This window comes from Galleria mellonella, unplaced genomic scaffold (genome assembly GCF_026898425.1).
Source record: "Galleria mellonella isolate WM207_F2 unplaced genomic scaffold, CSIRO_AGI_GalMel_v1 utg78, whole genome shotgun sequence".
Classification (NCBI taxonomy): domain Eukaryota; kingdom Metazoa; phylum Arthropoda; class Insecta; order Lepidoptera; family Pyralidae; genus Galleria; species Galleria mellonella.
This window is the reverse complement of record NW_026442151.1, coordinates 5,525,641-5,541,863: the sequence shown is the minus strand read 5'-3', so window position 1 is coordinate 5,541,863 and position 16,223 is coordinate 5,525,641. Positions and strand designations below refer to the sequence as shown.

General features: G+C 34.2%; 1 protein-coding gene across 1 annotated transcript in view; it reads left to right on the top strand.

The window, feature by feature from the left end:
- Positions 1-777: 777 nt before the first annotated feature.
- The window catches only part of LOC113511491 (uncharacterized), a 47,045-nt gene continuing 31,599 nt past the window's right edge, over positions 778-16,223 (top strand). The window contains exon 1 of the mRNA XM_052901496.1: positions 778-806. Coding sequence (XP_052757456.1) covers positions 804-806 — 3 coding nt within the window. The 5' untranslated portion in view covers positions 778-803. The remainder of the gene's footprint in view (positions 807-16,223) is intronic.

Below are 16,223 nucleotides of genomic sequence, written 5' to 3'. Positions count from 1 at the left end.
GCATGAATTTACTGGGTACAGAGGAATAACACTTGAGTCCTCAGGAATGGCAACGCATGGGAGGTATCATGGGCAAAATAGTATACTCTGTTATGTCTATGGTACTGCTCATGTCTATAGGCGACAGTTACCACTTTCCATCAGGTAGGCCGTCAGCTTGTTTGCCGTTATAAGTTGTATAAAAAAAAAAGTTTCTTTTTAAATGATCTTAGACTGCCTGCGAAAATTACGTCTTAATTACCTAAATCTAAATCCACTTATGATAAACACACATATTTTCGGTTGCGGTAGGCATATCTTGTTACTTAGATATTTGTCGATAATTAATCAGTCTTGAATTGACTAATATTAATCACCTATATGACAAGGTCACGCCTGTTACACCCGAACCCGTAAGCGTCAAGAGGTATTTTCTGTTCCAGTAGTTATAAGCAATTTTTATAAGTTGTCCGCCCGGTAGCAAGGACTCTTACTAAGTGATAACTTGGAAAAAGATTCAACAACAACACTCCCATTCACTAATCACCATTCACACGATCTTGCCAATGCGAACACTCCATTTTTACCACAGAAACTTGTCGGAAACTTGGAAAGTACAATCTAAGCAACAGATCTATCGCGCGCTGACGAAATTCACCTTAAGGCACACATACACTGAACAAACACAGAGTAAATGTAGATTTTTTAAATTTACTTTTTAAATATAGATTGTACCAATCTGGATATTTCACTATAATTTCCAGATTGCTGGCGACGTGGTGGGCCAAGCTGTTGGACTTTTTATAATATGGTTGAATACAACAATGGTTAGTTCATCCGTCATACTCGTGAACGAATGCTTGAAGTAAGGACCGGTCTGTTCAAGTATACAGTGATTAATTGTAGTTTTTTTTTCTTATTTTTGTTGACTATCACAAACTTCATATTGAAGTTTGTGATAGTCAACAAAAATGTGAACAGATAAAATATCTGTTCACATTTTTGTTGTAAACTCAACTTTTATTTGAAAAAAAAAAAGCAACAGCTTTCTTGCCCGTTGGTTGCAGCTGAAATTGTATTCCGAACTGAGTGTTAGATTCATAAGGGAATGACTATTCAGAAATCTGATAATTACTTGAATAAATTATATTTTTATTTTATTTAGAAGGTGTAGATTTATGACTAAACGGTAAAGAGCAGAGTAGATCCACTGTTTTTTTTTTCAATTTTTTATAGAAACAGAATAGAACAGTGGACCTACTGTTATATAAAATTATTCTACCTGTTAGAATAATTTTATATTCTTAAACTGCACTCTGTGTTTTATTGTGTCATCGAATCGAATCAAATATCAAACGTAATTATTATTTTGAATTTATTACAACATAATTATTTCATATACTGCTTGTTTATTGTACTAGCTATATTCTGTGGTTTCTACGTAAATCAATTGTTATATAAGGTATCCTATATATTAAGTTTGGATATAATCTATCTGTATACCATTTTTTTTTTCAAATTCGTTTAGTACTTTTTGTGCGAAAGAGTAACAAACATAAATCCATTCATCCATCCTTACAAACTTTCTGAATTACCAATTATTTCGGAATGTTCCGCTCTGCGTTTGCTTAGTGTAACTGCACCTTTAGATACGCTACCGGCACGGCAGTTGTCAAACTTGCCGCCAAGTTTGACAGTCCCAAGTCTGAAACAGCAGCTTATTACGCCAATACCGTCAGAAAATTCATGAATAAGATAAAGCTTGAGGTGCGTAAAGTTTTTATGATGTTTATTTTTTTGTGGAAATAAATGGAATGGAAGTTTTAAGGCGCCCTCTGTTGAAAAAATCAGTTATTTTTATGACTGTTCCTGGGAGAGAGCGCTGTTTGTCTTTCGCTCACGTTCCGAGTAATATTCGGCATGCGTAAACATATTATGTTGATATATAATACATTCATTTTGTTAATCCACAGTATAACAGCTAGCTACAAGCGTGTGATATTATGCCGGTTCGCTGTCATAAATCATCTTTTTAGAGAGGATTCTAGAGATGCGGAGTTTTTGTTACTTTTTCTACCATGTCTTAATTTGGCGCGACGTCGGTAATTATTTGTGTATACAATGTATAAATGAACGGTTACAAGCAAAAAGTAGGGGAAGTACGGACAAAATGACAGGGTGTTTTGTTTTTGAATAAAATTTATTTATTTAATAATATTATAATCAGTCTCAATCGTTTTTACTCATCTTAGGTTCATTGACTATCAGTAATACAGTCTTTTAATTAAGTAGGAACTATAATAAAATATATATTAAGAAAAAATGTAACTAATCACAAAAACCATTTTGTCCATATAGTACGGACAAAATGACATATAATATAAGGACATAATGACATACTAATTTTTAAGAACACACTTCACAAATAAATCGTTTGGTCCTCTTTGGGACATCAGCACATGACACATGAGCCCAAAGGGAACAAGTCATACATCGTAACCAACCTTCGCCGGGCTTAGACCGGGAAAAGAGATCATTACAATAAATGCAAGCGCAGTCACTATCGTCGTCTTCTGTCTCACATAAGATATCTTCGCTTCCTGAGCTATCATATATCAGAGCAGTTCTACGCTGCCTCGATGGTCTTAATCTCTTCTCTGATGGCAGAGCGTTTTTGGAAGCAGGAATATTTATTTCATCCTTATCCAAAAATTTTCTTTTAACCTGTCTCTTCTTTTTTACCTGTGGATCCTTTGGTCTGTTTTTAGCAATCATTTCTTGCATATTTTGAGTAGAAGTTAAAAGCCAATTACCTTTAACAGGTTTCAATTTTCTTTTTCCTTGGCCTCGAATGAACTGCCCCTGTAGTGCCGGCGAAATAGAAGCAATTGGATATGTCAGTAATTGCTTTGATGGACCAGCTCTCGCTCCGTCATCGTACGCTGCTCCAGCTACCTCAACTGTATTAGACTCCTCTTCACATGTTCCTAAACTCAGATTCATCACATCGGAAACAACAAGTCCAATATCAGCATTGGTGGTGGCTTTCGTTGTGTTTTGTGAAGAATCTACTTCATCGTCATTTGTAGCTGATGAATTTAAAATAGACGCAACATCGTTACTCGGATCTTCTTGGATTGAAGAGGTGTTGATACATTTAGTTGATGGTAAATGTGAGCTGGGAAGTTTAGGTGTACTGTCTGCAATATCATCCCGATTCAACGTAATATTTGTGGTCTCTGCCGGTTCAAACATGTAGTCTGGAAAAATATCAGGATTAACAGGCCAGATGCCTGTCTTTTTAAAGCCATTACTTGCATTCTGAACAGTTGCGGCTTTTCCATACGCTTCATTAAACAAATACCCGATTTGTAAATGGGTAATAACACGCCCTGGATGAGTTTTTAGCCACTTAGAAATTTCTTGATTGAAATAAGTTTTTAATGGTCCGTAGATACAAACATCCAAGGGCTGCATTCTATGGGTACAATGTGGCGGTAAACACAACATATGAATACCATTTTCTTTGGCATAACTCAAACATTCAATGCTTTTATGACTTGAGTGACCATCACAAATAAGTAGAACCGGATCGTCTTTGCTAGATTTCGTATGTGCCTGAAAATGTTTTAACCATTTTACAAACACCTCTTTGTTCATCCATCCTGATTCTTGTGCTAGTCCAAGAGTACCGGTGGGAGCCTCATCAACTAGTTCGTTTTTCATGTTCTTTCTAGGAAATATCATACATGGCGGAATAAATGAACCGATGGCATTCGTACAACACACTACTGTCACATTCGAACCTCTCTCAGCACTGGTGAGACAGCCGACTTGTTTTCTGCCTTTGGTGGCCAGAATTTTTTGTGGTCTCTGGACTGTAGTGACATCCATATTGAATATTCGGTGAGGTCCCAAGTTGTGAGTCTTTAAAAATTCTTCATAAATACGAAAAAATTTAGCTACCTGTGGTTTATTAAACGCTTGCGCTCTTGCAGCAGTTGGTTCTGGGGTGCGCAGAGAAATGTCCTTATTTCTTCTTAGGAAACCGTCAAGCCATTCTTGTCCAGCACGTTTCTTGTCCTTGTTGAAAGGGTGATCGATACCATTTTTTTCGGCTAGTTCAAAGGCAAGCTCTTGTAGTGATGTACGCGTGAAAAAAAGTCGTGTTTCTAAAAACTTTATGTGTTCTACTAACTCCTGTTCAATTTCAGTTGAAAATGTTTTCTTGAATCTTCCTAATCCTTTAGAGCTAGAATTCAAAGTTTTATTCATATTGAGTGCATGTCTTCTAAGAGTCGCCTGAGGAACACCGAATGTTTTTGCGGCCAATTCCCATCCCATTTTTTTTTGCTTCCATGCTTCAATAGCCTTATTCATGGATTCTTGACTCCAAGACTGCCGATTAGTTTTTCTTTCGTATTTTCGTGGCATATTACCTAAACAAAATAATAAATGTTAATTAACATGATGTCTACGGACAAAATGACATACCATGTCATTTTGTCCATTGTATATGTATTTCATTTTGTCCAAATATGAACAAAAATGAATAAAAAATCAAAATTCCATCAAACAGCTGATAATTGCAATAAAATTAATCAAAATCACTGGGTACTGGCATAAGTTCATTGATTTTAATAGAAATAATTACAAATAACAACAAATAACTCACCAGAAAACAGAAGAAAACCATCTAAAAAATAAACTTTTGAAAGCGCGAAACACGTTTGAACTGGTTACTGCGACGCGACTGTGACAATGGCGCTTAACATCTGACAGGTTTGTGAATATGGCTGCCGTCACGTGATACAGTCGTGGAGACGTTACTAAAACCCGCCAATTTTTATATAAGGTGTCTATGTCATTTTGTCCATATATGTCATTTTGTCCGTATTTCCCCTATCATTCATTTTGTAGTTTTTTTTTTTTTATGGATGTAAAAAAAGAAGTAGATTGTCCGCGGGATGGAAAATATAACAAGCACTGTTTTTATTAAGGAATTTGGTTTTACTAAATCAAATACAATAGCTATTTACTAATATAAAAAATAGGGGGAGAAGGGGTTATTAGTAACGGGCATTACTAATTCCATTGCTAGCATTAAACCTCATCAGGTTGATAACCCTCGATTCCTCTTGGAAACCATCGCTGTCGAATTTGTCACGACGGGCTAACTGAACTATTTCATCCTCACCTAACATCCGTCAATGGCGCCCCGCCAGTATATACCGAGAATGTAGGTGGAGTTACCATTCCATTAACAGCCCATAAAAAAAATGTAAAAAGCAAAATATTATTAACATATAGGAAAATGTTTAAAATTAAAAAAATGCAATCATATCGTTATGGATAAAATTGTTAATAGGCATAGGATTATTATAATATGTTTAGGTTATATGTAATATTAAACCGTTAATATTTTTTGAATGTAAATAAATTAAAACAAAAATTAATTATAATCTGCCTATGCTTAAAAGCTTATTATATTCAAATATGTATGAATATCATATACTATTACTACCAGAGGGAGACTTTGTACAAAAGTCGATTGTTTGGATACTTCTGTCCCATTCGTGTTTCAACCGTGAAGCAGTTGTGTTTCGGTTTGAAGGGTGGGATATGGCGTGAATTTACAGTCTCCAGAGGAATAACATCTGAGTCCTCAGGAATGGCAACGCATGGGAGGCATTATGGGCGCAACAGTTATGTCCATGATATCGCTCATGTCTATAGGCGACGGTTACCACTTTCCACTTTCTTACGACACCCACGGGAATGTAAGGTGTGTCGTGGCCTAATCTATGTCGGGACTACACGGCATGCCGGGACAACGAGGTTCCAATAGATGAGAAATAAAACTATATAACTGGAGTCAGATGAGTTGGTGAATTTACTCTTTAATTATCACCAAAGCCTAACTGCGGTTACCAATCCGCCTGCCGACGTGGCAACTACTGACAAATCTTCGAATAAGTGAAGGCTTACGTTCAGCAATAGATAATTAATGGCTGATATAATGGTGATGATAAAGTATCTTTTTTTTAATACTACTTAGAATAGCAAACAAGCTGTCATCCCACCTGATGGAAAGTGGTAACCGTCGCCTATAGACATGAGGAGTACCATAGATATAACGGAGTATACTGTTTCGTCCATGATACCACCCATGCGTTGCCATTCTTGAGGACTCAGATGTTATTCCTTTGTACCCAGTAAATTCACGCCATATCCCACCCTTCAAACCGAAACAGCCATGCAAACAAAATTGCTTCACGGTTGAAACACGAATGGGACAGAGGTACCCAAGCAATCGACTTTGTACAAAGTCTCCCTCTGGTACCAATAGATGAGAAATAAAGCAATGTAATTGAAGTCAGATAAGTTGGTGAATTTACTCTTTAATTATCACCAAAGGTTAACTGCGGTTACCAATCCGCCTGCCGACGTGGCAACTACTAACAAATCTTCGAATAAGGGAAGGCTTACGTTCAGCAATAGACAATTAACGGCTGATATAATGACGATGATAAGGTATTTAATAATAAAATTACTTTATACAATATTTTACTATCAATCCCGGCTCTTATCTTTAACGTTAAACTATGTAGATAGCTTCCGAATAGATCAGAAACTATTGCAAAACTATAATTCTACTAAACACACCACACACAAATCCTCTAAAGCCTTCATAATCCTTTGTAAATCACGTCAATAAACCCTCTATAGGGGAGTACAGGATAAGAGTAGGTCTTGTAATAACATCACATGGAGTTAAATTAAATGTATGTATTTTAAATAATATATTTATTAACTTCATCGTTATCTTATCGGCCGTTCTTTATCTACTGTCCCACACAATATCAAATGGAACGGTTTTGAGCCCCCTGCCATTTTACTAAATTACATTTGAAATTTTAATCCCAATAAAATACACATATGTAATTACGTGAATTCTGAGATCCATCGAGTAGAGATTACTTTTCTAAAACTCATTGCGATAAAGGTGAAACTCGCCAGTATCTTATAAATATAATAAAATTGCAACTAAACGATGTTTATACATAGTATATATTAAAAAAAAATATTGGGGAACCTAATAAGAGTAATGGAGATTAAAGAATATTTAAAAAAAAATCTCCATCTATCTGTCTGTCTGTATATTTGTTCCGGTATCATGCAAAAACTCCAACACCAAATTGAACATGGTTTATATAGTTATATTCAAGAAGGTCTAACCTTAAAATCTGGTATATATATTTTATCTTGATATGCCATCTATAAATGGTTTATACATAAGTTTTTCTACTTCTGAAATCCATGCGTACTAAGCGTTATTGTTAAAGTTATTTCGACTAAAGAGTTAGTGTTAAATAAAATATGAAATTAATAACTCTGAACATATTATTTAGAGTCATCTAATTCCAAACTAAGCAAAACTTGCACTGTAGGCACTAAATAACTGATACATATTCTTAAATATTTTTTTTTATATTTATCTATTATAGAAAAATTTGTGACCATTTTGTCTTGGCATAGAACAGGCCACGTCTTCCTTTCCCGTAGGTATCTTTTTTTTAATGGGTGATAATGGAATGGTAACCCCACCCGCGCTATCTGTATACACACCAGCGGGGCACCAGTGAAAGATGATAGGTGAGGATGAAGCGGGTCAGTTAGCCCATCGTGACGAATTCAACAAGAATTGTCCACGATGGTTTCCAGGGGGAACCACGTGGAGGTCGACCTAATAGGACATATTGCTAACAATGGGGCTATCAAACTCCATTGCTAACAATCCCTTTCTCCCCTTTCCGTGGGTATCGTAAGAGGTAACTAAAGGATCTTGATGATAGAGGGATGGCCAGCAGCGTCCCTCTTAAAACATCTCTAAAAGCTTAACTGCAGCCAACCCGTCTGTCAAGCGTGGCAACTACTGGCAAAACTCTCCTTATGAAGAAGGCTTATGTTCATCAGTTGACGGATAAAATTATGTAATGATGATATAAAAAAAAATTCAGACTAATTCAAACAAACATACTCATAAATACAATGTTTGTATTGCACGAAAATCAAACTTACGACCTTCAAAAGACGTTGCAATATCGTAAATCAACACACCACCAAAATCATACGGTAATTAGGGTATTAATAAGATCTAATTAAGGATTTTAAAATGTATGCAAACACCTATAACAGTTTAAGCGATAAGTACCTTCCCATTATTCACTATCGTAAAACCCATCAGCAAATAGCGGCCATTACATTAACAAATTTCATTTTATTATCTAAAATCTCCAAGTTGAGCACTTACGTTTCCACATTAACCCTCGGTGGATAAGCATAGATAACAAAGGCTCGGAATGTGACAAACTTCCTCTCACAACCTCCATACATCAATTGTAAGCAGCCACGAATTACGAGCAACTGTTGTTCCGATTCTGATCTTTATAATATACCATTGTAGTAGATATATATTATGCTGTAAATTATGCCTAACTATAACTAAGTTTTTATTTGACTAAACTATGTATTATATTGCGTAACTATATCACTGGCTCATCATCATCATCAGTTCGGCCATTAACCGTCCAGTGCTAGGCATAGGCCTCCCCATAGACTGCCATAGAGAACGATCCTGAACCACCCGCATCCACTGACTCCCTGCAATGCATTTCAGGTCGTCACTCCATCTAGTCGGGGGGTCGTCCTACACTGCGTTTGCCCATACGCGGTCGCCACTCAAGAACCTTTCTTCCCCATCGGTTGTCGGTTCTTTGAGCTATGTGACCAGTCCATTGCCACTTCAGCTTGCTTATCCTTCATATATCATTATATCACTGGTTATTTAATTAGAACTCTATTAGTAAGCGTGCGACTGTCATCAATTGAAGATTGACCGCCACTATTACTACCAGAAATTCTACAACCTTCCATATTAGCTATCAATCTCTTAAGTTTCTCAAATGTCTATATTTTTTACAAGCTTTTATTTAACTTCACTTTTGTATGTATGTATGTTTTATGTTTTCTTTTATTTTAACTAACAACTAATAGTCCGCTTAATGGAGAGTAGTAACCATCGCTTATTGATATGAATACCACTATGAATAAAATATGCTGTTTCGCTTATGCTACCCCCTGGTTATTGCTGTTCTTGAGGACTAACAGGTTATACCGGGGGGAAAGAATTTGTTAGTGTAGGAATCGAACAGCGTCACGTGGTTCCCCCAAGAAATCATCGTGACTAATTCTTATCATGGAATAACCTGCTTTCATTCTCATATATCATCTCTCACTGATAACCCGCTGGCGTAAACCGATTGCGCAAGTGGGGTTACAATACTTTTTAATTTTTTTCTTTCAATTATGTCGTAAATTGCTAAATGTCTAATTGCAAACATAAATATTTTAATTTAATTACTGTAGTTGATAAGTTGAAATAATTATATCATTTAAAGCTTTAATATTTAGCTTTTAATCAAAGACTATAGCATTAATTATAATTGTGATTAAATCTACAATTAATTGTACTCGGCGCGGTAATTGTCATGGTTTACATTTAATTCAATTAACAAAACGTACAAAGTAAATGTTATATATATATATATATATATATATATATATATATATATATATATATATATATATAACATTGAAAATTAAATACCTATATCCCTCAGATTATATAGATAGTCAGCTAATTGTCAAATTTGCTAACTAATTTTTTTTATCAGTAAGTATTGTATATACTTACGCATAAAATGTATCTTGACGTATTGTTTAAAAATAAAATGAGTGTTTACGCATTAAAAAGATGTAAAATTTTATAAGACAAAATAAATTTATAAGTTATAAAGGAATCACTATAATATATTTATCACACAAAATTGTATCATAAAGTTGATCCGTTTTTCTGGAAGCATTTCTATAGAGACACTGTATCTCTATAATCTAAGCTAAATTAATTTTAACAGACATTGATTATACTTTTCAATCTCATATATTTTCATTCGGGATAGGTAGAAAATTGAAATCGGTACTATTTTCAGTTTAAAGCACTTTACATAAGTACACATGTAATTTGTATAGTTTTTTTTTCTTCCATTACTTCATCCCATCTTATTGTGATTTTTAAACGATAGAGTTTGTCGACAACGAAGATTTTTTATTCCTTGTTCTTAGGGTTTTACGAGAGCTCCATGTTAATTTTGTCAAAATTGAAATACGATTTTTCTGTAATAAAACATTATCATTTATTTCTGCGGGCATAAAAATTAGATATTACCCTTGCAAGGGGCATAAACATTACAAAATTTATGCTAATTAAATTCTATTTTTACGATCGTGGACGACAAAGGCACGGGGATATAAAAGGTACCCTTTCTTATGACCAACAGCGACCTCTACGTAAATTGTCCTTGTTCAAACTTTGAGTGATTTGAACGAGACTATTTGCTGAGGATTCGCAATGTTTATACAGCGGGACAGGCGGTCCGTTAGTATTCATACGGAAGGCTTATCACACTGTCGCAGAACCCAAAAGTGGTCGACATTTTGCATATACATGGACGTAACTTCGTCGTCTACTAACCTAACCTACTTTTAGACAATTAAATACTGTTCCTTGCATGTACCGTTCGATTTTAAACTTAAAACTTTGGGTGGTAAAGTCGTGTCTTCCGCTTGCAGCTAAATACAGTAGAACAGAAAATGTTATCAATGTAGTTATTTGTTAGTGGTGCCGTATAATCACTAGTGTTTCATAGCCCAAATAGAACTGCAAGGGTTTAAAGGTTCAAAGGGTATGATTAAATCTATTAGAGAGCTTCAAATATGTGTAGTTTCTATAATTGTATTACAAAGTACGTAGTAGGTACGTAGTTCGGTCTTAATTGATCGAATTATGCAAATACAAACTATGGGAAACGATTTAACTTTATATTTAAAATGCTTAGAAGTAAAATATGCAATTTTTATTTATTGGAGTTTTATGTACTGGACACTTGTCTAGGGCGACGTCGACAGCTGCATCTATTAATGGTATCTTGCAACAGAATGTACCTTGCAAATAGATTGCAGAATGCCCTTGACTCCTCTGTGTAAAATCCCAAAAATAGCATTGTACATATGCATGTTATACCTTTTTAATTTCCTTTTTAATTTTATTAAAAAAGTATTTATTCGTAACTTGTACTAATATTCATATTTCGTTTGTTAACTTGTATTTTTATTTTTTGCTTTGTATATATATCACCTTTCTAAAGACACCGTATTTACTAGTTTACAGTCCTTTCGCGCACAGTATGTAATATGTTATTGTGATTAAAAAGATTTAAATCAAGAATGGATCCCAGTTATCTAAAAATAAAAAAATAAATAAATAAATAAAAAATGCTAATCTTTTGCATTAGGCCAAAATCGCAATTTAAGCAATGAGAGAATAAAAGAAAATAAAGAGGTATTGTAAGGTTTCTTCAGGGTCAGCAACGCGCACGTGACACCCCTAGTGTTATAGGCACCTACAAGCTACAGTGACCGTTTACCATTAGATAGGCTGTACGCTTGCTTGCCACTTTTGTGGTATAAAAAACTATATTTTTTTTTGTTTTTTTATATACCACTGAGGTGGCAAACAAGCATACGGCCCACCTGATGGTAAGTGGTTACCGTAGCCTATGAACACTTGCAATACCAGAGATATTACGCGTGCGTTGCCGACCTTGAAGAAACCGCTTTACCCCCCTTTTGAAGAACCCCATGGTGTAGTCTCTTGGGAAAACCTCGGCAGGGAGCTCATTCTACAACCTGAGTGTTCGTGGGAGGAAACATCTCTGAAACCGCGCAGTACGCGACTATTGAGGCTGTAGGACATGAGGATGAACTCCCTGTCGATGGCGAGCTGTACGATGGTAGAAAGTGGCTGTGGGCATCATATACTATATTATTGCTTACTATGATTTTGTTCATATTGTACGAGGTAACTGCTGAGACATGTAAAAAAAATATCTAATTTAGAATCTCTTTTTTGATATTGGTTTGAAAATAAATATGCATTTCTTTTTTTACATACAGATTACTAACAGAACCGATAAATATTTTGTCCACACTGCCTAGACCATGTTTTTTTATTGAAATAAAAATTATCCTATCTGTCAAATTGAGAGAGATATAAAGACAATGAACGAGATGGACGTCATGATGCTCAATTTTTATATATTAAGATTCATTCATCATTATTATATCATCCTTTTACTGTCCACTGCTGAACATAAGCCTCCCTCTTGGGGGTTTTGCTAGTAGTTGCCATGCTTGGCAGGCGGATTGGCAACTGCAGTTAGGCTTTAGAGATGTTTTAAGAGGGAAAATTCCAATCCCTCGCCCTCCCTAAGTCGTCTCTTATGACACCCATGGGAAAGGAAACCACCCCGGTTTATTCTATGGCAGGCCCACACGGCGTATTAAGATTTATTAAATAAATATTATTACATAAATATATTAATACAGGTGATATCTACTAACTTCTCTTGTAGTTTGAGAGATTATATAATTATTTTGAAATATCTATTGGCTATAAATTTCAAGTATACTCGCAAATCGGACCATCTAGCTATCGTATAATTTAAGACTTTGTTTCACAAAAAAAAATTTTAATCGTGGAAAAACCATTTAGTTTGAAACTAAAAGACTAAACTGATTTTAAAAATAATTTTATGGAAGCAAACTGTAGATATATTTATTCAATTAAGAACGAATTTTCTAAATTGGTTTATAAATGATGGAGTTATGTGGTAAAAAGTACAACCGAATTGACAAGGTCCTTCTTTTTTGAAGTCGGTCGAGAAGTATGGAAAATTTTCATAAAATTCATAGACGACACTCAATAAGAATTATATTAAAATAAACAAATATTTTATATAATTTGTATTTATATAAGTACAATTTCATAAATATTATAAAAAAAAAATTAAAAAAATATTCGTAATAAATAATGATTAATATTTATCGACATAAAAGTTTTATTTCTATTCCTATTGAAATTTCTAAGCATCGTAAAAAAAATGCAGATAAACTTTCTTCAAAACAACGTTCAGCATTTTAATAGTCAAAGTAACAATTTTAAGCACGAACGACGGACATTACATTTTTTATGTAGTTACCCAAATACTTAACGAAGTCCCTAATTAAGTTCCACTTAATTTTAAGCGCGCCTAAGTCAACGATCGTTTTCGAAAATATCGAGAAAAAAGTTAAACGTTGCCTGCCAAGTTTTGTACAAGATTAACAAATTGTATTACAATTTAAAAAAATTTGAAACTTCCAAATTATGTCTTAATTAAAGAAAACTCCTAAAAATCTATACGCCAATCTTCTTACCGATCAAAAAACAATCTTTGTAGTAAAATGACGACTTTAGTAAAATTTTTGATCCTCGAATGGGACAGAGGTATTGAAGCAGACGTGCTATTTGATAGAGGTACCCACCTCTATCAAATTTGTGTTTCTACCGTAAATTAATAGTGTTAGCATCGCTGTTTTTCGATTTTAAGAGTTGGATATGGCAATAAAATTATAGGATGCCTACAGAGGCATAACACCTTAGTCCTAAGGCATGGCAACACATGAAGGGTGTCATGGACAACACAGTAGACTCTATTATGTCTATGGTACAATTAATGTCTGTAGACGACGGTTACCACTTTTTTGTTTGTCATTTTAAGTTACATAAAAAAATACCAAATTTCATAGTGATTGGTTAACCAATGAAATTGAAACTTTGAAATTTGGTATTTTTTATGGTTTTAACGATAAGATAAAAAAAAATAAAACTTTATACCAATACTAATATTATCGTATTCTATTAATAAGAATAGGCAATATAAATTTGAAACTTTGTAAAGGTATTTGGATATTTGTTAATACTTAATCATGCCTAAATAGCTGATTCGATTTCAATGATCAACCCAAAGGTTGTATGGAAAAGATTGCTTAGCAATAAGGCTGCCTTTTGTATCACTTCTCAGTAATAATTTATTGAATTATTACTGAGAATTCCATTTTTAATTGGTGTCAAAAAGTGTATATAAATAAATATATGATAGCAGTAATTGATACAAATTAGCCATTTTAGCTTATTAGATTAATAAAAGATACTTTTATTGTAATTATTTTGCCTAAAGCCATATGTAATTCTTACGTTTGTACGTATGATACATACCATTATATACATACAATATTAACATCATAAATGTAAAAGTGAGTTTGATTGCTTATTGTTGTCTTACAAAAGCCGTAATGGCTTAACCAATTACTATGTTTAGTAAACGTGTCGTATATGGAATAGAAAAGGATATGAACTACTTTTTATCCCGGTCAGTAAAAATATTCCGGTCAGGTGGACGAAGCCGCGGGTAAGAGCTAGTAAAAAATAAATGAGTACATTATCCTCGTACTATGTTTATGTGTACACCCAATTTTTGTGTATATGTGCACAGGTGACCGTTGAATATAATTCCTTTTTTATTCCGAGGGCTCGGATATGTCAAGATTTTAGAGTGGCTCTCAGTTGAAATTGTTTAGGAAATTGACATTACCGTGTACTATATTTCTGAAAATTACGTTCGTATCGCATAACTTTCGTATTGTTTATATAATAGGTATGTGCATATAGCAAGTATCGAATGATACGTAGTCCGAAGGGTATGCCGTAGTAATTTTTACTGGTTATTGCCGAAACAAATTGCAATATCCGTTCCTTATTATCCTGATAATTATCAATATTACAAAGAAATTGACTAACAAATTTTAATCAACACAAAGTTTTGCTTTCTAACTTGTACTATATTTACAGAACAAAGCGTACTGCCATTCCCACCAAAATTAGGAAGTTCCAACGCTATTAAAAGTAGCAGAGTGCTGCGGCTACCCACCTACCTTCGACGGGATTGTTGCAAAACTTCTGAATACGTTTGTGTAAAATTCAATGGCTACACGTGGTTGAAATACCTCTCGCAGTTTTAACAACTTTTATTTGTATACACCGCTAGCTTAAAAAGGTTTTACATGCTCAAATACACAACGATAGAACGACACGTTTAAAAGGAAATTCAGCGAAAAACACACTTCACGTTAACGCCATAAAAATACTGAGAAAATCGTGAATTCTGTATGCCAAACGTGTAGAACGCTTCTACAGAAATACAATACTAAAAAACATGAACGTATCATTTCCAAGCGAACTTATTGGCTGAAACAAGATAGCAACACTGTAACAACTAACGTTATTGTTATTGTATGTGTAGGTACAGCGAAAATGTGAGAACATTGTGACAGACGCGTCTTGAATATCAAAGCGGAAATCATAATTATATATCTACGGCTCCCTGACACCGATATCAGGCCAATGTAAGCAAATTTAAGCGGAATTAAATTATAATTCGAGAATAGTCAAAATCTGCAGACCTACTCTTGAATCTTATATCAATATTCATCTAATCTATTGCCAATGTCAATTTTGTTCTACGTTTATGGTATAACAATTAGGAATTTAGTTGGTATTGGGATCGGTTTACAATAGTTTGCATTGGCAAGTTAGACTAATATATTTATATATAGTAGATAAAATTATATATTTTCGGTTCCATATTGTTCTGATATATCATTCTGTTCTAATATAGCATACATCCAGTCGCCAAACTATGTGGAGTGTCGAAAGTTAAAAACGGCCCAACAATGACCAACCAACTGGCTTACTTTTTATTCAGCAGAGTGTAAAATTGGTTGTTACGAAGCACAATCCTCTTTTATACTTATAGAATAAAAAAAATAAACATTTTTCTCTCAAAAACTCATACGTTCGATATTTAAAATATTTTCAATTTACAACGTATCTACTAAGCATCTTGTTATTCACCGGTGTGTCATGGTTAAAGTCGCTGCTTCTTGACAGAGTATAACAACTTACTAGCTTAAATTCTTCTTAGCTATAATTTTATACTTCTAAAGAATTTACTTTAAAAACATACCGTTAAAGCGTAGGTAAAACTCACAAATTATCCTTTCAGGCCCACAAAGAAATTCCACCACGCCCCCCGGAGATATTAGAGGCAAGGAGATTTTGTTTTTTAAACATAAATTGAAGTCTAACTGACAGGTATTGAAAGTTTCAAAGAGGTCCGTCACGCCCCCTGGGGGATATTAACAGGAGATCTTTAATACTCGTGTAACTCTGAAGTTTTATGTAA